Genomic DNA, 23,985 nt, shown 5'->3' on the forward strand with positions numbered 1-23,985 from the left:
GAATGAAATTTATAATAAAATATATTATAACAAAACTACAACAAATTATAAAATGTTTTCACAGGCTTTCTTACAACTATTTAAATTTCAACTAAAATGACTGTTAACTAAAGTTCCTTCACCATTTTTTCAGCCAATGCATATTGAGCATTCACATTGCACTATACTTTAAAGATACCATTATGAGCAAGATTGACACAACACCTGGCCTCGTGGAGCTTACAAATGAGTTGGGAGTCAGTCAACATACACTACTGAGCACCTACTGTGTTCCAGGCACTGTTCTAGGTGCTTGGGAAAGACCATGAGTAAGGCAAATGAGTTCCTGCCCCTAAAATACAGAGATGGGAAGCGAGTAGTATTGTGAGACAGGCCATAAACAGGTTGAAAAATAATAATTTCAAGTAGGTCCATGAAAAAATTTAAGCCAGGGTAATGTTGCACCTATCTCATGTAGTTTTGTTGGGGCCCAAATGAAATTATCCACATAAACAGAGTAGGATGGAGCCTCACCTAGAGGGTTATTATACGTTTATTATAGATCATTGCAGTTTTTGGAGAAATGCTCTCCAAGGAAGTAAAATAGGACCTGCAATCTGAATGATGAAAAGGAGTTAGCCATTCAAAGATGTAGGAAGACAGTTTCAGGCTCAAGTGACCATTACTGCAAACTGCAGAGGTGAGAACCAGCTTAGCCTGCTTGGAGCATGAGAGAAAGCTGGTGCAGAGGGATGGCAGTGAATAAGCCAGAGACAGAAGAAAAGAGATGAGGCCAGAGAATCTGGCAGGACTCAGATCATGTGAATTCTTAAAAGCCAGGCAAAGAGTTTGAATTTTATTCTCAAGTGTAATTAGGTATTAAGAATAGATGTGAGGGGTGCCCGGGCGGCTCAGTTGGTTAAGCATCCAACTTTGGCTCAGGTCATGATCTCACAGTTCGTGAGTTCAAACCTCACATCAGGCTCTGTGCTGACAGCTCAGAGCCTGGAGCCTGCTTCGTATTGTGTCTCCCTCTCTCTGCCTCTCTCTCTCTCAAAAATAAATAAACATAAAAAAAAGAATAGATGTGACATGATTTGATTTACGGTTGAAAAGACTACTCTGATTGCTGGGGAGGCTAATGGGGAAAAGAATAGAAGTGGAGAGACCAGTTGGGAGGCAGGTGAAAGATAATGACGGATTAGCCTAAGGCTGTACAATTAGAAATGGTAAAAATGGCTGAATTTGGGATATAATTTGGAGAATAAAGTTGACAGGACTCGATAATGGATTAGATATGGTGGATGGGAAGACAGGAACAAAGGAGAGATTTACCAGGGATGATGACTAGATTTTTGATCTGAGCACCTGGGTAGATACTGGTATCGTGAACTAAAATGGAGGAAGACTAGGAGAAAAGCAGGTTTCAGGGGGAAGAGAGGTCCAGACAAAAATCAATGGTTCTGTTTGGTTGTGATAGTCTTCAGAAGGTTGTTATACTCTAAGTGAATATATTGTTTAGGCAATTGGCTAACTCTGTCTACACCGAAGGGGACAGGTCCAAGCTGGAGGTATTTCAAAACAAAGGACAAGATCAGATCACCTGGTGACCAACAGTGGATATACAGGAATACAGACCGCAGCGGATTAGATATTGTATTACAATACAAGGAGATATGTGCTGTGAAAGGGGAAATGCCAGGTCAGTGGAGAAGGAAGTTGGTCAGGGAAAGAAAGTTCCATGGAAGAATTATATCTGAGCGCTAAGATCCAAGAAAAACCAAGCAGGGACATTATATCAGTCAGAATCATGGCACAGAGATGCAATTTGCAACTGGCCACATGGTTAGTGGTATAACTGTTATTTTCCTTTATACTTGAACCACTTTATGTCAAATGTGTACCTTACTGAGAGCAGCCGGACACCTGGAGCAAGTTCTCTGGAGTTATTCTGCTTGGGTTCAAATGCTGCATCTGTCACTTACTAGGTGGGTGACTCCAGGCACATTACTCAGGATCTCTGCACTCCACTTTTCTTATCTGTAAATGAGCATACTACAAATAGCTAACTACTAAGGTGATGCTTACTATGTTCCTTGTACTAAGTTTTTACATACGTTATTCAACACCCCCCTCCAAAATCAATGGAGTTGAGTTATTATTATCTGTGCCTTACTGATGAGGGACTGGAAGCACATTTACCCATTCCAATATTTATCGTGTGCCTGCTGTCAGGCACGTTTCTTCACACATCGGTTAACACAACAAAATCCTCGCTTTTGTGCAGTTTCAGTCTGGGGTTTGAGGAAAAGAACGATGATCAACTTAATAAATATGTATATTATCTAGTAATTATAAGATGATAAATGCTATAGAGATAACAGAACAGGATAATAAAGCTAGTGTAGTTACGGTTTTCAGCCGAGTATTAGGGTAGACCTCACGGAGGTGACTTTTGAGCAAAGGTTTGAAGGAGGCGAGACAGTGAGCCGCCACTCAAGCATCTGGGTAAAGAGGACTCAGGAGCGGGCACAAGTGCAAAGGCAGGCTCTCAGGCAGGAGCACGTGCCTAGTACCCACCAACCACCCGAGCGCAAGGGAGAGGAGGGAGACGTGGTGAAAGGCAAGGGCTATGTATCCAGTTGCAAGCAGTCTGACTTCTGGGTGACAGCAGCCACTGGACAGTTCCGCCCAGAGGAGTGAAAGAACTTGACCTCCTATATCGGTCCTTCTATTTACGCCCAAGGTCCACCCAGGCAGTGTGGCACAGGGGTCTGCGCTCTCAGGAGTAAAGGATCAGAGTCGTCACCACAGTGGCTCATCCACACGGCAAGCGCCCAGTAAGCGCCGGCCCAGTACCGTGGTTACCACGATCCTTTCACTCAAACCCCGCCTCAACCTACCGCCCTCCTGTTCCCCAGCTCCAGAGCTCGGCTTCCACTTAGCGCGGTCTCCACGTAGCGCTTCCCCGGCTACGGATTGCGCAACTCAGGCAGCCGGGAGGAGCCTGGACGTAGGCGGAGCAGCGACCGGCGGGAGAACGCCCCGGGTGCAGACGCCACAAGGAAGCCCCGACAGCCCTCGAGACGCCCACTGACTGCGCCTGCGCACGCTCGATCCAGGCCGCCGACATTCCAGAGCCGCAATCCGTCCAGCCCCAATTCCGGGGCGGAGTTCTTGGCTGCGCCTGCGCACAGCCTCGCCGCACCCTACGCCTGCGTGCTTAGCCAGCCCGGCCCCATCCCCCAGATTTTTTCGGGTGGGGGAGGGGGCGCGTCTCGGCGAGTCACGTTGATGGCGGCCACCAGCTTGTGGTGAGCTAGCGGATTCTCTGCTTGTCTCGCAGACCCCTCGTGCCTCTTGGACTCAGTGGCTGGCGCCGGGCGCGTGAGGAAGCACGGCGGCCCAAACTCTCGGGGAAGGCCGCAGTCGCGGAGGCAGCGGCGCGGCCCGGGCCCAGGGCTGGGGGAGAGGCCGCTCCGCAGGGCGAATGTGACAAGCCCCCACCCCCACCGCCTTCCTCCCGAGTGCGCTAGGAGCGCGGGCGACCCCGGGGCCCCGCCAGGCCACAGACCCCGCCCAGCGGCCAGCACCCGGAGCAGGCCCGGCAGCGGAGCTGCGCGGCGGCACCATGCTGGTCACCCTGAAGACCCTCCAGCAGCAGACCTTCAAGATCGACATAGACCCCGACGAGACGGTGCGAGCGGTGGGGAGCGCGGGGCCCGGGCAGGGCGGGGGCGGCCGCGCGCGGGCCTGGGGGAGCGCTAGGGGGCCGCCGGGCCTGAGCGGGGGGCGGTGCGGTGGTTCTGTGCGCTGGGCCTGGGCTTCAGCTCCGAGCAGGGCCCGGCAGAGCGCCCGATCGAAGAGAGCCCTCAGCACACCCGGGAGTGTGCAGCGAGCGTGGGGCTCGAGCTCCGGGAGCTGGTTAAGGCCTGAGGACTCAGGGCCGCGGCGGCGTGCGGCCCACGCGAGCCTTCGGAGTTGGCCGCAGGCTTTGTGGCAGGAGTAAGGGGAAGCAGTAGCCGGACGCCGAGGCCCTGGTGGCAGATGGCGTGGAGCACACGGCCGCCGGGCACAGGAGGCCTGGGCCCGGGAGCTCTCGGTAGTGGGGCCAGAGGGGGAGGGGAGGTCAAGGCCTCCTCGGTGATGGAGCCGGGCTCTCTGGGTGCTTAGGTGCGGGAGGTAGTTGTAGGCGTCGCCACTACCCCTGCTCGGACCTGGTTAGGCGCTAAGGTCTAGGAGGTGGTAACTGAAGATAATGAGCTTTTTTAAAAAAAGCTATCAGGTTCCGTCAGCCGCAGAGCGAAAGGTGAGTGGTGAAAATGAATTATTTGCCTCTTCTCCAGAACTGGTAATCCTTTTATTTGCATATACTATCGTGAATCGTTTAGCCGCAGTTCTCCCGCCACCAAGCCCACACCCATACGTAATTCGCACTTCCAGGCCTGTGTGGTGGTGAGATTTTCTGCGTTAGAGCCCTTCAAATCCAGGCTCACACTCAACTCCAGGTTAATGACTCCTCTGTGGTAGAAGTCTTCTAATGTAGGTATTGGAAACCCTGCACCCTTCCCCTGGCCCCCAAATAACAGAATTTCAGGGAAGAAAAAAAGAAAATAAAAACTTTGAATCTCTTCTGTCGTCAAACCCACGAACACTTCGAAAGTCCACGTGATAAATTCTCGTGCCATCGTCTGTATTTGTGACTGCAAGATGTCAGTACAACTTTATGCCAAGAATCTAAAAACGCCACCGGTGTAAATCTATTGCTTTTGTTTTTGAATTGTGGTTCCTGTACACCATTAAGATTGACATGTTAAGTTTAAACTAGCTACTTTTTAACAATCTATATTTAAAAAAACAGTTGATTCTATTTTTGGTGGAGATCAGGGTTCTTGGTGTTAAATAGACCAGTACCATTTGTGCCTCTAACTTATTTGCTATGTACCTGCCTTTCGGAGATGTGAGGATATAATGGTATTTAATTGGTCGTTAGTAAATGAAATCGATCATTAGTAATGGCTGTCTTTGGGTGAGGATGTAGTGTTAAGTTTTACCTGTCTCACTTAACCTCAAGTTTTCTACATCTTCAATTATTTAAGAAACATAGTTTCCAATCTTTGTGGAATTGTGGCACAAAATAATTTTATTTCAATAATATGTAGAAGTATGCTTTGTGATAAATTCTTAAAGTACAGGAGATAGCAATTATAGATGAGTAACTTTTCAGTATCCTGAGTAACTGACAACACCCTGTGGATTGATATTACTAATAAAAGTCAGATTTTTCTTGTATGTTTCTTTATGGCTTAGTGTGTACTAGTAAGGTAAAGGATCAAAGTTAAAGCGCAGCTGTCTAACGTTTTCAGACGAAACTTTTTATAAAATGTCTATTTGACTTTGGTTCTTTGCAGTAATACTGGTGCCACAGGAACTTTACCAGCTTGTAATGTTCTGAATTAATTCCAGAATTACTGAAGCCTCAAGGAGGCTTTTGTAAATATCTGTGGATTAATTGAAGTTATGCCCTGACTTTCTATAGCTCTACTGGCTGTTCTATAAGATTTGTAGGCATTTTGTGCATTAATTATTTTAGAGCCAATATTGCTTTTGTATATATTCTTAACTATATTTGCTGTTTACCAGTTTATTTACAAGGGAATGTCTTATGTTACACGAATTATAAATATAATACGCTTCTAAAAGCGTATTTTTAGAAAGTTCATTGTCATGGAGATTGGCTTTTTCAGCTTTTTGTTGCTATTTTTCTAAATATAATTGTGTTACTTTTTATACAGATATAAAAACTAGCATTGTTTGGAGCAAGAAATGAAAACATTTAATCGTTGATATGGAGCATTTACATTAACATGATTTGTAGGATTTCTTTCTTTTCTTTTTTTTAAGATTTCATTTTTAGGTAATCTTTACACCCAGTGTGAAGCTTGAACTTACAACCCCAAGATCAAGAGTCCTGTGCTCCACCAATTGAGCCAGCCAGGAACCCCTTGTAGGATTTCATTTTAGTGGATTTAAATTTCAGAAATGTTTATAGTGATTTTTTATAATATCTATATATTTTTAATTTTTTTAATGTTTATTTTTGAGAAAGAGAGAGAGTACAACCAGGGGAAGAGCAGAGAGAGGGAGACACAGAATCCAAAGCAGGCTCCAGGCTCTAGGCTCTGAGCTGTCAGCACAGAGCCTGATGCGGGCTTGAACAAACCTTGAGATCACCTGAGCTGAAGTCGGCTGCCTAACCACCCAGATGCCCCTAATATCTATTTTTGATACGGTATTTTAGTAGAATTACTGTAAGGAAAGAAACGATGAATGTTCTATTAATATAGGGAGACTCTAAGTGTCCTGTTTCTAATTTGTGGTGAAAACTAGGTAACCGGGGATATTAGAAATAGATTTTTTAATAAAGCGGAGAAAACAGGATTTTAGTGAGACCTGTAAGGAGATCCACATAAAATGAACAGTTTTTGCTCTCTGAGACTTGTGTTTTGGCTATTCAAAGGTTTGCCCTTGTTTGATGTTTACCTAGAAGGAATTAAGAAAATTAAGTAACTTCAAGTGGCCAATATAGAAAGTCGTAAGAGCTTCAGATGTGCAAGAGCAAAAATAAAGGAAAAAAAAGGACTGGGATATAGGAATCATGAGAGTGATTCATTTGTTGAACATCTATATGTTTAGTGGTCTTTGAGTGGCAGCATTGGAGGAATACAGGCATGTTTGGACAGGGTCTGTCTGGGTCTTCTGGGAGCCTTGCTGACCTAGTGGCTCAATAGCTATAGAGTAGGAGATGTACAAAGTGGAAAAAGGAACAGGATTTGTTTTTAAATTGTTTGTGTTTGCTTTAGTTTTTGAATGCTGAAACTCCTCTCCCTCTTTTTATTTTAATTAAAAAAATTTTTTTAACGTTTATTTATTATTGAGAGTCAGACACAGAGTGTGAGCAGGGGAGGGGCAGAGAGAGGGGGAGACACAGAATCTGAAGCAGGTTCCAGGCTCTGAGCTGTCAGCACAGAGCCCAAACCTGGGCTTGAAGTCACAAACTGCGGGATCATGACCTGAGCCGAAGTCGGATGCTTAACCGACTGAGCCACCCAGGCGCCCCTCCTCTCCATCTTTTTTAACCGCCAAAATTTTCTTGACACTTAATCAGCCATTTTGTACCATTTGTTTGACCATTAGCATGCACTGCCTTTAGTGTTAACCAATGCAAAACAATGTTTTTATTATCACGATAGTAATGCATCCCTTATAAAATATTCAAACAAGATAGAAACAAAATGAGTAGGTTGGATGAGAAGACCATTGCTAAAAGAGAATATTCTTAATTATGTGAAGTTTTGTTTTAAAGAGATGATTTACTGTAAAAAAAAAAATAGAAATTAGCATTCTGAGATGTCTAATAGACTGCTACTTGTATAAAATTCTTTAAAATTTTGAAAGTTGGTGGGGCGCCTGGGTGGCTCAGTTGGTTAAGTGTCCGAATTTGGCTCAGGTCATGAGCTCACGGTTTGTGGGTTCCAGCCTCATGTCGGACTCTCTGCTGTCAGTGCGGAGCCTGCTTCAGATCCTGTCTCCCTCTCTCTCTCTGCCCCTTCCCCACTTGGGCTCTATCTGTCAAAAATAAATAAATGTTAGAAAACAACTTTTTTTGAAATTTGGTCATGTAATGGACATTTAGAGGAAAATGGAATAGTTTTTTTTTTTTAAAGCTCAGATCCAAAGTCACTTAGTTTTTTCTCTTTCGCTATTACTTCAACAACCCATTGCTTTAACTTCAAAAACCCTTTTGCTATTACTTCAACCCAACCCGGAACAGGTAGATTAGAACAAAACTTGAAATGATTGTAATATGTTGCAGATCTTATTGTATCTGTGAAAATGATGACAAGAAAGAATATGTGATATACAGATTTAATCCTTCAGTATGCTAACCCTTGTCACTGTTGTGTGCTTTGAATAACTGGAAAAAAAAATAATAAGTCTGACATGAAACTTTAAATGAAGAAGCTGAAATGCGATTATATTAACACATCAAAGCTGTATATATACGTTGGAAGTTTTGGACAAGAAAATTGTAAAGATAAAACAGTTTTAATTACTGTAGACTGCACACTTAGCATACTGTACAGTAATCTACAAAGAATTACCTTGCTTTGTGGTTTATTTGTATAATGTTGGTGATTATGCTGTAAAATGCTGTTTTGTACTTGTATAGTATATGGTATTTGTTAGACATCATTTATTAGCAACTTGTTCCTATTGCAGTTCATTACATTTTAATATGGTTGTGCTGGAGATAGTACTTTATTATAGAAGTTTCCTAGATTATTAAAACAAGAAGAATAAATGTATTAAAATACTGTATCACAGAGATGAAATTAAGATTTGTTGGCATATTGGTAAATCACAATACTGGAAGTACCTGGGAAATCTGGTATGATTTCTGCCAGAATTTTGCTCTTCCTATACCTAGCACATAGTAGGCATTTAGTAAACATCTTTTGAATGAGTTGAATACATTCTTCTAGTGAACTATCAAGTTAGTGATCCCCCAATGTTTGTATGTTGATTTATCTAATATTTGTTGAGCACTTTAAATATCTTGTCCTGCTGTTACAGTGCATATTTTATAATGGAACAAATCCGTTTAAAAAAAAATTTTAATAACCAGATAATGCTAAGAGCTATATAGAGAACTGAAATAGGATGAGGTAATATGATAGTACATGACTGGGTGGCTACTTTTAAATTGACTAGTCACAGAAGGCCTTTTTGAATACAGTGACATTTAAACTGAGATCTGAATAATAATTACTCCCATGGAGAAGAGTGTTTTCTCTGGGGAAAGACCTTTTAAGAGTGTGTTTTGGGAATCAAAAAAGGCCTGTATGCTGATCTGGTAGGTGAGGGTGAAGGGAGGTAATAGATCTGAGTTAGGCAAGGGGCCAGAGCCTGTAGGACTTTGTTCTAAGGTAGGGGTTTTCAAGGTAAAATAGGAAGAAGCCTTTAGGGGATTTTAGGCAGAGGAGGAAAATTATTTCTTTTATGATTTTAAAGGTTACTTTGCTGTATGGAAAATGGATAGTAGGATGAGCAAGAGTGAAAGCACGGAGATCAGTTAGGCTTGTACTGTAGTCTTAAACAGGGTTTTGACCTGTTTAAGATATGATGAAAAGTGAATGGATTTGAGATCTGTTTGGGAGAGTAGATATGAAAGAATTTTTGATGGGTTGGAATGGGGAAAATTGAGAAATTGAGGATTAAACTTAGATTTAGGTTGTATAAATTATGCGAATACTTGTGTTCTTTTCTCACATGTGGAGGGCTGGGAGAGGAGCAGGTTTGGGGTTGCGGTGGGAATTTAAGATGCTTATTAAACATTAAAGAAGAAGGGTGTCTGTGTGGCTCAGTCGGTTAAACATCCTACTCTTGATTTTGGCTTAGGTCGTGATCTTTCACAGTTGTTGGGATTGAACCCCACAACGGGCTCTGCACTGAGTGTGGAGCCTCCTTGGGATTCTCTCTCTCTCTCTCTCTCTCTCTCTCTCTCTCTCTCTCTCTCTCTCTCTCTCTCCCCCTCTTCCAGTTGTGCAAGCACATTCTCTCTCTTGCTCTCTCTCTTTCTCAAATAACATTTAAACGTTAAAAAAAAAAAAACAAACTTTCAAGTAGAGATGGCACGGAGATTTGTAATGAACCTCTGTCCCAGAGAAAAGTTTTGGTTAGAGATAGAGACCTGACAATAGGCAGCATATGTGGTTGACTTCAATCCGTGGGACTGGATGAGATTATCTAGCAGTCTTTTTCAATGCCTATTCCTTCTGAAAAATGAACCCTAAATTATCCACTATATGTAATTAATAGTATGCTTCTAGAATTGAAGAACCATGGTGAGAATGTTGCTAGGTAATAGGATGGGTCCTGGGGTTGAAGTTGGTTTAGAATTGAAGATTTCACGTGGAGATTGGATAGTGAAGAGTCAGTCAAGGAGCAATCTTTGAGGTAGGAAGAATCCAAGAAAAAATGTTGCAAGAAGGAGGAAAGGATCAAATGTGTCTGATGCTTGAGAATTCAAAAGAGACATGCCCTTTGGTTTTGGCAGCTTGTAGTTCATTAATGACCCTGACAAGTAATCTCCATGCAGTGTTGGAGCCAAAACTTATGTTTGAGTAGATTGAGAAATGAATGGGAGATGAGGAAGTGTAGATAGTAGCTATGGACATATATTGTTATTTTGACATTGTCATTTTTCCTGATGTAGCTCCTTTTATCTCTGTGTTAAAAACGTGTGAAAGTTATCATAGTTCTGAGCTCCACAGCATATGGTAGACATATTTTAAAACCCCACACTAGAATTGTGGAAAATATGTAACAGTGTATGATTTAAAAAGAAGAAATGAAGGCCAATGCGATTAGTAACTTGCTGCCATCACACAGTCAATGGCCTGGTAGTTTCAGTATATATGTATCTTGCCTGTACCCTGGTCTTGTAATCCTTAATGTCTCATCCGGTGATCTTTCCTTCTGCTCCCTCAATTATTCAGTCCCATGACTGGTAATTAGATCTTATTACCAGTAACAAACTTCCCCCATCCCCAGTAATCTGTTTTTAGTATCCTACTTTACCTTTCCTCTGATTCTAGTTCTAATGAGACCTATAATTCATTTGATTCATACTTCTCTTTGCTGACCTTCCCTTCATGTTATTGCTTCCACTCTTGCCCAGCTAAAATAGGGTCAGTGATTATAATCGCTTTCTTGCAAGGGTCAGCATAGCATATCTCTGGAACCAGACTGCCTGAATTTCAATCCTGGCTGTACCACTTGCTCTGTGACCTTGGGCAAGTTACCCAGTTATGTGCCTGTTTCCTCAGCTTAAAATGAGGGTACTGCCACTGGAAGTACTAACCTCATATGGTTGTTTGGAAGGTTTTATGATTTTGAGATCATACACAGTGCTTAGAACTGTGGCTGTGCCTGGCAACGTGGTCCCACTCTCACTTCATTGTTTCTGCTCTGAAAACCCCAGATGTGATTAAATTCAGTTCTGTTGTGCTTACACCTGTGTAGCTAGAAGACACATAGCCACATTGATTTGTCTCACCTAAAATTCATGAACATTAACCTTCGTTGGGCCCTTTTACTGCCTGGTAGTACTCTCCACTAGTCTGTCCATTCACTCTTCTGCTGTCATAGGCAGATTTCATATACAATCCTTATTGTCAGCTGATGACCCCAGATTTAAGATTTTGTTGAGAATATAGAAACAATTGGAACAGAAGAACTTTTGCAGAATCCTACCAGAACTACCTACTTCTTCTAGTCTCCTTTTGTTGTGGGTAGCTATCTATGGTGGGTGGTGCTGAGGCTAGTCCTACTTTTCCACAGCATTTTGGTTGCTCTACTTCGCCTGTGAAGGGCCCACTCCCAGTTCAACTTTTCTCTTCTGCCTCATTGATTTTTCCATTGTAGAATGTTTGTTTTCCCAATTTTAATAAAACTCTCCCTTGTCTCCACATCCCTCTTTGGCTACTGCCTCGTTTCCCTGCTGCTCTTTATAGCAAAAACTTAATGGTAACTCTTGAGTCTGTTTACTTGTTTTTACATTTTGCTCTCTTTCAAATACATCACAGCACTGCTAGTCTAGGGAAGAGTTTTTTCCCCCCACTTTGTAGTTATCCTCTGTCCCTGAGCACTTAAATCTCTTTTCTCATTAGTAAAATAGAAGTAATAACTTCCCTGCCTTCCTTGTAGAGTTGATGTGAAAATCAAAAGAGATCATGGATCTGAAAATTTTTAGCGAATTGTGAATTAGAAATAAATGCATGCAACTTTTTTTCAACAAATTGTGCTTTCATCAGTTTTCCATTATTTTGATCACTGTTTTTACTATCTTTTTTTACAAAAAGTCTGTGTGAATGTGGTATCCTCGGACTGGGTCAGCTTGATGTGATCGGCAGTTTCGAACAGTTTTTAAGAGCAGTGTTCTGCTTTCTTTAGTTTGGAAATTATGAGATGGTTTGATAGGTAATGTATAAAATTTCTGTTGCTTTTGGAAAGAAATGTGCTAAATTTGAGCTTGCCGTAGCACAGTGAATTCTGCTGAAGGACACCACACCATCTGTTCCCTATAAGTTTGGAAAAATTCTTTATGTAGTTTCTCCAAGAGCTAATTTTATACTGAATGAACTTTATAAACCTTTTATACATTACATAAACCTTTTCTAGGAGAGGAGGTAGACTGGCCGCAAATGACTAATACGTATGAACAGATCCTAAGTACTTCAAACAGGTAGATAAAAATTATTTGTCACTCCTTCCTCTCCCCCTCACACTTTGGGTAAATTAGGTAGGTGACTTTTTTGTAGTGTATTAGATTCATTCTCTGCCTATATAGAAACTTTAAAAGTTTACAGGTATCTTAAGAGTTTCTACTTTTCTACTTAATCAGTTTTCAAAGTGTGTCGGTTTTAATCTCGTTGAAATCATATTGTTAGGAATATATTTTAGAATAGATTAATTAAATTGGCATGAATAGTTGGAGTAGCTTAAATATCATAGTTTGTATGGGAAGAATAGGTTCTGAACTTCAAATTATATTTAAAATCATAGCCTTTTGGATCATAACCCTGTTTGAGAATTGATTGCCTTTATATACTGTCTGTTCATACATTATTTTATTTTATTTTTTATTTTTTTAAATTTACATCCAAATTAGTTAGCATATAGTGCAACAATGATTTCAGGGGTAGATTCCTTAGTGGCCCTTACCCATTTAGCCCATCCCCCCTCCCACAACCCCTCCAGTAACCCTCTGTTTGTTCTCCATATTTATGAGGCTCTTCTGTTTTGTCCCCCTCCCTGTTTTTATATTATTTTTGTTTCCCTTCCCTTATGTTCATCTGTTTTGTCTCTTAAAGTCCTCATATGAGTGAAGTCATAGGATTTTTGTCTTTCTCTAATTTCACTTAGCATAATACCCTCCAGTTCCATCCACGTAGTTGCAAACGGCAAGGTTTCATTCTTTTTCATTGCCGGTAATACTCCATTGTGTATATATATATATATACACACCACATCTTCTTTATCCATTCATTCATCAATGGACATTTGAGCCGTTTCCATACTTTGGCTATTGTTGATAGTGCTGCTATAAACATGGGGGTGCATGTGTCCCTTCGAAACAGCACACCTGTATCCCTTGGATAAATGCCTAGTAGTGCAATTGCTGGGTCATAGGGTAGTTCTAGTTTTAGTTTTTTGAGGAGTCTCCATACTGTTTTCTAGAGTGGCTGCACCAATTGCATTCCCATGTTCATTCATTATTAATACTGTACTGTCAGTAATAAAAAAAAAAACTCTTTACTTTTGCTACATTCTTTTATTCCTTGGGTCCAGTGGGAAGATTTTTCCTATTGCACTAGTAAACTGACTTTTTTACCATCAAATCTATCTTTAGAATTCGCAGAAATATACTTTGGGGAGAGGAATCCAGAAAATACTCCTTGGTGCCTATGCTAGTTTCCCAAATGGAAGGATACCACTTAAGGAATCAAAAGGAAAAAGAAAACCAAAAACATTGCCCACATAGATGCACACAATCTATGAAATCCTTTTGTAAACATATTTAGGTTTGGGACTCTTTCCTTTTGCTAATGTTAATTGCCAAATTTTGGTTGCTCTTATTTTTCGAAATTTAAGTAGGTATTAGAGTACTGCCTTAGACTTTTTTTTTTTTTTTTTTTAAGTAATCTCTACACCCAGCGTGGGGTTCAAACTCAAGACATCAATATCATGAGTTGCATGCTCTACCAACTGAGCTGGCTGGGCACTCTAGAATTTTCTTTTTTAGTGCAGACTCCTCAAAATTGCAGTATATTCTTCTGTGATATTAGTAAGCAGTGGTTGTTTCCCTTAAATTACTAACATAATCTAGGCTTGTTATAGTTACTAAAGTATATAAAAAAGTAGAAGCCTTTATGCCCCTGGTCCAAATAACCACTATAGACTCTGTTTGCTGCTAGACAGTTGTTTTTTTTTTTTACCTATGTGTAATATATAAACATAATTTCACTATGTTCTTAAAAATCACTTGCTTAGCAACTAGCTTTTGCCCTTTATAGATAATTATAAATACGTCATTCATTCATATATGCGTGTATTCAGTGAGTACCTTGCACGAATAGTATTGTTCTTGTATTGCATTGTATTTAAATGAATGCATCTGCAGTAATATATTTTACCATTGATGAATGTTTAGGGTTGTTTTCAGTGTTAGGAACAGTAGTGTAGAACACATAACTTGTTCGTGTATCTTTAAAGTGTTTTTGTAAACATCTCTTCAGCTTTGATTTCCAGATGCAGAGCTGCTGGATCAAAGGAACTCAAATTTGCCTGCATTAGCGCTCACAAATATCAACATTTGTTGTTGTTCTCAAATATCAGCTTCCACAGTAGCACTAGCCAGGATTCAAATAGGAGATGAGGCACAGATTAAATTGAGTTAAATATTGGGAAGCTCTTAATATACTGCCTGGCATGTGCTAAGTACATAGCATCCATGAGCTGTTATTCATTCAGCCTCTGTACTTCAGGGCTACCCATTAAAGCTGGCATAAATCTTTTTACGGTATATGTAATTATAACAGTAATAAGGAAAATATATTGTAATATTGAGGAAACTGGATTATCATAAATATTCAGTTGCTAACCCAATCAACAAGCTATAGTCCTAGAAATCTTGTGCAAAAGTGCCGTATAAGAAGACTGACATGCCAAAAAAAAAAAAGACTGACATGCAAAACGACATTTACTATCATGGGGATATAATTTATAAAACATTTTTATGTTTGAAACCTACAACTTAAGTTTGTTGAATGAAAATGACTACTTTTAATGGTTGTTGGCCTGAACTAAGGTAGTACCATGGGATGCAAAGTAATGTTCACACTGGGAAATAATTAGATGGTAAGTTGGAACCACTGGATGAATGATTTGATGTGAGGAAGGTGGAAGAAGAGACCAGCATCTCATGGGAATGGGATGAAACAGGATAATTGATCAGATTTTATGTTGGCACTTTTTAATAGACTATTGTGATTGTCAACCATGTTTAATGTTAGATACAGAGTATGTTTTTCCTTTAAAATGCACACAATTATATAAGAGAAAAAGAAGTATGTGGCTAGGAAAAAAGTTTGATTTCTTGATTGTCAACCATGCTTTGTTGATAGTTGAGTTGATGATAAACTTCCATTCATTTTTTTTTTTTTTTTAATGTTTATTTACTTTTGAGAGAGACAGAGCACGAGCAGGGGAGGGGCAGAGAGAGAGGGAGACACAGAATCCGAAGCAGGCTCCAGGCTCTGAGCTGTCAGCACGGCCAGGCGGGGCTCGAACTCATAGACGGCGAGATCATGACCTGAGCCGAAGTTGGCTGCTTAACTGACTGAGCCACCCAGCCGCCCCAATAAATTTCCATTCTTTATTTAGGGGGAAATAAACAGCAAAATGAAAGTTTAGTCCCTCCTTCTTGTTTATTATTAGCCTTGGATAGGGTGGCCTTGGTTATTTATTGGAACTGTAGTGCTCCATTATAGGTCCATCTCGTTTATTGCTTATTGAAACAAGAGCATTGGCATGGAACTCAGCACAGTTAGTAGAGGAGTCACAACTGCATCTGTTGCTTGCCATAACCTTCCCAAGAGAAACCATGTAGAGAGGTGCTGCCTCCTCTTTTTGTTTGTTTGTTTGTTTGTTTGTTTGTTTTTGGTAATATCCAGAAAGAAGGCCTTTCTTTATAAGCTGTTTTAAAGTGTGTTCCATTTGATTGGGTTAGGGAAGGTTTAGACAAACTAGATGTCTAGAAGCCATCTGCAGTAAACACATTATGGTTGAAATGCCTATACTAGGATATCTAGTAAAAGTATCCAGTAGAGAGTTGGGTCTGTATGACTAAAGATAAGGAGAGGATTTCACAAATTAGTGAACAGAGAGATTGGAGGAAATCCTGAGGAGTATGGCCTTATGGAAGCCAAAGGAAGACAGTGTGGAGAGACAGGTCAGTACTGTTTAAGAGACCGGTCAGGTAAGGTAGTGAAGGACTAAGAAGTATCTAGTTATGGTTTTGCTGAATTTAGAGATACTGGTAAGAACAGTCTTAATGGAATCCTGAGCATAGGGAGAAAAACAAGTAGCAGAATTGGGAATAAAGTCCATGCTTCTGTCAGCACTACGTTGCATTCTTGAGTAATCGGTGTGGGGTTACTAGTATTACAATGTGTGTAGTTAATTTTTTTTTTTTTTTTTTTTGAAAAATGCCTGAGACTAAGGGGAGGAGAATATACCTAGCAAGAAATATGGGGGGTTGTGAAGTTTTTGTTTTGTTTTAAAGATGATAGAAAATTGGGTCTGTTTAAGTGTGAATGGAAATGAACTGGCCTTGAAGGAGAGGGTGAAAATACAGCTGGGGGAGGGTGGGAAACAACTAGCAAGGTATTGAAGAACACTGGAGGGAGAACCAAGGAACAAGTGAAAAGGATTAGATTTGAAAGAGAGGGATGCCTCTTTCATTTAATAGGAAGAAAGGAGGGGCACCTGGGTGGCTCAGTCTGTTAAGCAGCCGACTTCGGCTCAGGTCATGATCTCGCGGTCCGTGAGTTCGAGCCCTGCGTCGGGCTCTGTGTTGACAGCTCAGTGCTGGAACCTCCTTCAGAGTCTGTGTCTCCCTCTCTATCTACCCCTCCTCCATTCACATTCTGTCTCTCTCTCTGAAAAATGAATAAATGTTCAAAAAAATTTTTAATAGGAAGGAAGGAGATTAGGTGGATCTGGATGCAAAAAAAGAAAGTATGTCGCTTTGGTGGCAGAAGGTGGAGGATGGGTCCCTCTGATATCTGCTGATTTTTGTCTTTGTTTTTAATTTGGGGATGAGGGGCAGAGAGAGAGTCCCCAGCATACTCCTGCATGGAGCCCAAAGTGGGGTTTGATCTCATGAACTGTGAGATCATGACCTGATCCAAAATCAAGAGTCAGAAGTTTAACTGACCGAGCCACCTGGGCGCCCTTGATATATTTTGAATGAAGTAGAAGATGGTCATCTGTAGTGGGGGAGGAAGTTTTGGCAATCAAATTTAGAGAAGAGTGCAGGTTTGAAATATCCTCTTGGAGAATGGAGGAGAACCAAAAGAAGTGAGGATTTAGGGTATCTTTAATTTTCTCCAGCATGTAGAAGATTGGATGTAAATGGATAGGTAGGGGTTGGATAGTTAAGGTAAGATTTGTTAGCTGAGTGAGGTAGGAGGCAGCACAGAGTGGTCAAAGTGAATTTTTTGTTGAGTACAGATGGAAATAAATTCAGTTGTGTGGGTCCAAATGTGGAATTTTGCCTGGGGGAAGCAGCAGAAAGACAAGAAAGTCTGATAATGGGAAGAAAGTGATAGAAGCATTGGAATTATTGTCTTTGCCAAATAGAACTGGCAATAAAGATCAGAGTGAAAGTAGGCACTCTGGGGACCAAATGCAAGACCAGGTGTAGTGAATAGTTACTGAGAGCTGGTAGGGATAGGTGATTGATGTTTACAATTTCAAAGATGGAGAAGTTTGGGGATAACAGGATTCAGCCTGTGTTGTGTGGGTAGGTGACTTAAGTAGATTGGAAAGTAAAGATTGTGTTGAGGTTAAGGAACAACGCCAGAATTTTGGACAGGTCGGTGCACCCGGAACTAAAGTCTAGTTCTAGTAGATGTGTGTGTGTGTGTGTGTGTGTATTCACATATATTTTTATATATATTCACATATATGTTTATATATAAATATATAAAGTTGATTTTACGTTCTGAAGTGGTATTGCTAGATTGAATGGCCACCGCCCCAAAAATGTTGCACTTTGACATATTGCCTTCAAATATTTTATTGTTTGACACTCCCATTCTGAGAGTGTTGTCTCTTCACACATAACACCAAGAATTGTTCAACACTGTCTTTTCCAGTATGATGGTGTATTGAACTAATGACATCTGACACTAAAATTTGTGATTTTGGTTACTAATAAGGTTGAACTTTTTATTGACTATACTTATGAATTGTTGCCCTTTTTTTGTCCCTTATTTCTCTTGGCCCAAGAAGTATTTTCTACCATTTCTCTCTCAATTTTTTTGCATTTTTCCTTTTGGTATTTGTCCTATTTCTGTCTGAAATGCATGCTTAGTTTATTAATTTTTCTTTAATAAACAGTTTTAATGTTAGTCTATGATTACTTTTTTAGTCAAATCATATAGGTATCGATGTCTGTAGAGTTCTCATTGTTATGTACTTAATATTTTTTAATCACCCGTTTTTGGGTTTTTTTGGAGCAAAATGATTGGAGGTGTTTGTTCTTGTTGTTTGTCCTGCTTTTTTTTTTTTTTTTTTTTTTTTTTTTTTTTTTTTTTAACTCACAAGGGTTTTTGGGTTTTGTCCCTTCCTCACTCTTTTGACATACAAAGCTAGAGAGTAGGTCCGTTATTTGTTTGGGCTTATGAAAATACAGTGGAATAGTCTTTATGGCTAAACTTTTAAAGTGTATATTCTATGGGTGCTGGAAATAAAAGTATAATTTCCATTGGTTAGGAACTATGTATACATATCAATTAAGTCTAAATTGGCTACACATTCTTGTCAGGAATGAGATTCCTGCTTATTTCTTTCGTTATTTTTTGCTTCATATATTTCTTTATTTTCCTTTCCTTACATATATTTATGCTATATTAATTTACTCATTCAGCAAGTGTTAATTGAGCAGTTACTGTGTGCTCCACCACTATGTACTGTTCTGAGAACTAGAATCACTCATAGTAACACATGTGGTCTATCATTCATTTGTGAGGTTTTTTTTTAACCAACCACAGTTGCAAATATTGCATCTCTTCTCCTCTGAACAAAGAAGTATGGAAGGAAATTATTCACCACAGAGTGCTCTGAGCTCTGTGCTGTCGCTCAGCTGACTTCGGGCAAGTCATTTAGCATGTAAAGTAGCAGTTCTTAGGCAGTCCTCTCTTTTTGTTTTCAAGACCCTTTACATTTAAAATTTGTTGAGGACCCCAAAATAACTTTTATCAATGTACTTGTATTTACTGTATTAGAAATTAAGCAGAGGAATTTTCTAAATGTTCATTTAAATATAATAAATTTAAATTATTATATTCATTTAAATATAATAAACCTATTAAATGTTATAACTAATACATTTTGTGTGAAAAATTATTTTCCAAAACAACAAAAAACAGTAAGACTGGCATTATCTTACTTGCTTTGCAAAACTTGTTTTTAGTGTTTATTTATTTAAAAAAATTTTTTTTAAGTTTATTTATTTTGAGAGAGAGAGAGCGCGCACAAGCAAGGGAGGGGTAGAGAGAGATGGAGACAGAGGATCTGAAGTAGGCTCTGTGCTGACGGCAGAGAGCCTGATACAGGGCTTGAACCCCACGAACCATGAGACCATGACCTGAGCTGAAGTCTGACCCTTAACTGACTGAGTCACCCAGGCACCTTAAAATGTTTATTTACTTTTGAGAGAGAAGAGTGTGCAAGCTTGAGAGGGCGAGGGGGAGGGGATGACTTGATCGGAAGTGGGCTCTGCACTGATAGCAGAGAGCAGGATGCAGGGCTCGAACTCTTGAACCATAAGATTCTGACCTGAGCAGAAATCAGACGTTTAACCACCCAGGTGGCCCTTGTTTTGCAAAACTTTTTAATGTTTGGCTTAATAGAAAAAGATAGCTAGATTCTCATCTGCTTCTGCACTCAGTCTTTTGTGAAGTCTCATGTTTTGTAGCCTCTGGAAAACTCAAGTATATACTTGTGAGAAAATGAGAGTACAAAAGGCAAATAATATCTTTTGACCTGGTAGACCTCCTGATAAGTAAGGTCTTATGAATGTTTATGGCTCCTTCATCACACCTAGAGAATCGTTGCTCTTGGCAGTATAGGGTTTAAATAAATGGGTCTTTAAAAGTTACTTTATCTTAGAAATTTGGATAGTATCTTTTGTTTCCTGCACTTATCATGACATGCTAGCTGAATATATGGGTAAAATCAGAACTGCCAACATAAATTATAGAACAAGGGCCAACTGTAGAGTTGTTAGACTTGTGAATCCTTGTACTTTTTTATTCTGACCCACACATAGCATAGAATTTACTATCTTGTGGAATTTATATCCTGAGTTTACTGATGTTGACGTCAGATTCTCTGAGTGCTTTTTTAATTTTTTTATTTTTATTAAAAAAAATTTTTTTTTAACATTTATTTATTTTTGAGACACAGAGAGAGCATGAACAGGGGAGGGTCAGAGAAAGAGGGAGACACAGAATCTGAAACAGGCTCCAGGCTCTGAGCGGTCAGCACAGAGCCTGACGCAGGGCTTGAACCCACGGACCGCGAGATCATGACCTGAGCGGAAGTCGGATGCTTAACCGACTGAGCCACCCAGGCACCCCCCTGAGTGCTTTTTAAAAAAGCTGTTACTTATGGGGCATCTGGGTGGCTCAGTTGGTTAAGCATTCGACTCTTGGTCACGATCTGTGGGTTAAAGCCCTGCATCAGGCTCTGCACTGGCATTAGTTTTTCACCAAAAGCTTAGAACTATCAATTTAGACAGTTTTCAGAAGTATTCTGGGAAATTGAAGGAAATGGAATTTTCCCCCTTGATTCTTGTATCTTTAATTTTTTTTTTTTTAACGTTTATTTATTTTTGAGAGAGACAGAGACAGAATGCAAATGGGTTAGGGGCAGAGAGAGAGGGAGACACAGAATCCCAAGCAGGCTCCAGGCTCCAGGCTCCAGGCTCCAAGCCGTCAGCACAGAGCCTGATGTGGGGCTTGAACTCATAGAGCTGTGAGATCATGACCTGAGCCGAAGTCAGACGCTCAACCCACGGAACCACCCAGGCGCCCCTGATTCTTGTATCTTTAAAGTAATGAAAGTAGTGCTCTCTCTGTGTATCCCTATCAAGCAGTCTTTCACCTAAAGCTCAGAACTATCAACTTAGACAATTTTTAGAAGTATCCTGGGAGATAGAAGGAATGGAATTTTTCCTCTTGATTTTTGTGCCTTTAAAGTAATGAAACTAATTCCATTATATCTTCTTGCCTTTTTTACTCCTCTGCCACCGTGCTTTTTGATTAGTTTCAGAAATTGGACTCATTTTCAAAATACCTCATAATGAGCCTGTTGTCATGTAATTTTACAAGACAGAGATCATAAAGATCATCTGTTACAGTACCTCTTTGTAGATGAGACAACAGATAGTAGTCCTCGGCCAAGGCTGAAATTTGGAGCCACCTGTAAAGCTTTTTAAAAAGTACAGGTGTTCAGGGGCACCTGGGTGGCTCAGTTGGTTAAGCATATGACTTCAGCTCAGGTCATGATCTCCCAGTTCATGAGTTCGAGCCCCACATCCAGGCTCTGTGCAGACATCCCAGAGCTTGGAACTTGCTTTGGATTCTGTCTCCCCCTCTCTCTACCCCTTCCCTGCTCACTCTCTCTCAACAATAAATAAATGTTGAAAAAAATTAAAAAAAAATAAAGGTGTTCAGGCCCCATCTCTAGAAATTATGTTCTAATTGATCTTTATGAAGCCCCCTCAGATGACAATGATGAAACATATCCCACTTTTAAAGTGAATCATTTGCATCAGGCTCTGTGCTGACAGCTCAGAGCCTGGAGGCTGCTTCAGATTCTGTCTCCCTCTCTCTCTGCCCCTCCCCTTCTCACATTCTGTCTCTCTCAGAAATAAACATTAAAAAAAATGTTTTTAAGTGAATCATATGCCTTTCTTTTGTTTGTTTGTTTGTTTGTTTGTTTATTTTTGAGAGAGAGTGACAGAGCGCAGTTAGTGGAGGGGCAGAGAGAGAGAGGATCCCACGCAGGCTCTCCACTGTGAGCACAGAGCCTGACACAGGGCTTGAACTCTCAAACCGTGAGATCACGACCTGAGCTGAAATCAAGGTTTGGACACTTAACCAGCTGAGTCACCCAGGCGCCCCTGAATCATTTGCTTTTTAACATTCGTATTTAACTTATTTTTATTGTAGATGTGACTATTTTCTTTCTTAGACCTTTTAGGTTAGAGAGCTTTTCTTTTTTACTCTGTGGGAAATAAGCCCGTAAGCTTTATAATGAGAATCAAGACTTCTGATGTTGCAATTTTTATTTTGAGTAGATTTATCAAGTCAACTGGTAAAAGTTTTTTCTTTCAATCTGTGTATGTGTAGCAGCTGGTGGTAAAGTTTATACCTATACCTAATGATATGCATTAAGAATGAGTCTTTTTTAATACAATATTGTGAAGACATGATCTTTAAGTTTTTGCAAGTATTAATGATTAATATATGTATAAAAATTTTACCTTGCATTTCTCAGATTCTGGATAGTCATTTGTTGTTTAGACCTGTTAGAAAAAAATGTTTATTTTTCCTTTAGGTGAAGGCGCTGAAAGAGAAGATTGAATCTGAAAAAGGGAAAGATGCCTTTCCTGTAGCAGGTCAAAAATTAATTTATGCAGGTATGAATTAAATATTGAAAGTAATGCTATCTTTCAGATTGTGTAGACAAATTCGTTCTGTCAGACACATACGCAGTGTTTGTGTTTGGTATCTTTTAATCAAATGTTAGTGCCTTTTTACCTGATTATATTTCCAATTATATTTTTCTTTATCTTGACTGATCACTTAATGTTTTTCTTTGGGGAAAGTATTAATTGATAGAATTGACATTAGTAATTGTTTTAACTTCAGTTATGTGTAAGACAAAGGTTATGGGCTTCAAATAATGTATTCTTTTTTTCTTAATGTACTAGGCAAAATCCTCAATGATGATACTGCTCTAAAAGAATATAAAATTGATGAAAAAAACTTTGTGGTGGTTATGGTGACAAAAGTAAGTTTTAGCTTTGTTCTGTATATTTTTATGCTTGCGAGGTTTTTTAAAAAAAATAAAGATCCCAAGTCCAGCTTTTATACTTTGGTGAATACAGTTTATGCACATCCATAGTGGCAGGCACTTGGCTGTTTTTTTAAAAATTTTAAGTTTACTTTGTGTGAACCATAAAGTTAATAATTTTATACATTTATAGCTTAAACATTTTTAAGTTTTATCATGAATAGTATGCAAAATGTGGTAGCCACATATTTGGATATGTATATGTTTGGGGTCTTATTTCCTTTAGTATTGTAATAACCTTGACTGTTTAGAACGTAACTAAGAATTAAGCAGGATAGGTCTCAGAATAGATGGATGTGTTTGAAGAATAGCTACTTAGAGCCAAGCTTTTTCTTATTTTACACAGGACTCCACTGATAATTTGTGGTTATTTTATTTTCAAGTTATTAATAGAAGTCATCTATTAGAAGGGGAAGTATTAGGCATTATAGAGGCAAAGAGAAATGACCTTATTATAAAGAGCCAGGAAAACTGTTTAGATCAGAAGTAAGCAGCAAAACTTCAAAAAGCAGATGGGTTTGCTACCATTTAGAATGAGGCTTAAATAGCACTGTGGCAACAGAGACTTCGCGAGGGCATGAAATGTTATATTATTATAATCATAAATAATCTTAAGGGAAATATTAAATTAGCATAATACATTTAAATTACATTTTAATCTAAATCAGAGTTTAGAACATTAATAATTTGCAGAGTATTATATTGGCAGTTTGAAAAGTTATAGGGCTAAACACAAGACTCTTAGAACAAAGAAAAGAGGGAGTGAATGCTCCTAGTATTTTTTTTTTTTCAGTCCCCTGTCCTACCTTGCACAGCAAGTCTTTCCAGTGCATGCTGAACTAGCTCAGATCAAACAAGAGAGTTATTTTGGTGATGCTTTTATTATTATTATTATTTTTTTTTTATTTTTTTTTTTTTGGTGATGCTTTTAAATGACAATAAATACCTTGAAGTTATAACCTTGGAACTTAAACTGTAAAGTTTGGTAGGGGGTAATTAAATGGTCCT

At 39.6% G+C, this 23,985-nt stretch overlaps 1 protein-coding gene across 1 annotated transcript in view; it reads left to right on the forward strand.

Moving 5' to 3' along the window:
• Window positions 1-3,115: 3,115 nt before the first annotated feature.
• RAD23B (RAD23 homolog B, nucleotide excision repair protein) overlaps window positions 3,116-23,985 on the forward strand; it is a 45,764-nt gene continuing 24,894 nt past the window's right edge. Inside the window, exons 1-3 of the mRNA XM_042963761.1 lie at window positions 3,116-3,676; window positions 22,459-22,540; window positions 22,835-22,914. Of these exons, the coding sequence (XP_042819695.1) occupies window positions 3,611-3,676; window positions 22,459-22,540; window positions 22,835-22,914 (228 nt within the window). The 5' untranslated portion in view covers window positions 3,116-3,610. The remainder of the gene's footprint in view (window positions 3,677-22,458; window positions 22,541-22,834; window positions 22,915-23,985) is intronic.

The sequence above is a fragment of the Panthera tigris genome, chromosome D4, assembly GCF_018350195.1.
Source record: "Panthera tigris isolate Pti1 chromosome D4, P.tigris_Pti1_mat1.1, whole genome shotgun sequence".
Taxonomy (NCBI): domain Eukaryota; kingdom Metazoa; phylum Chordata; class Mammalia; order Carnivora; family Felidae; genus Panthera; species Panthera tigris.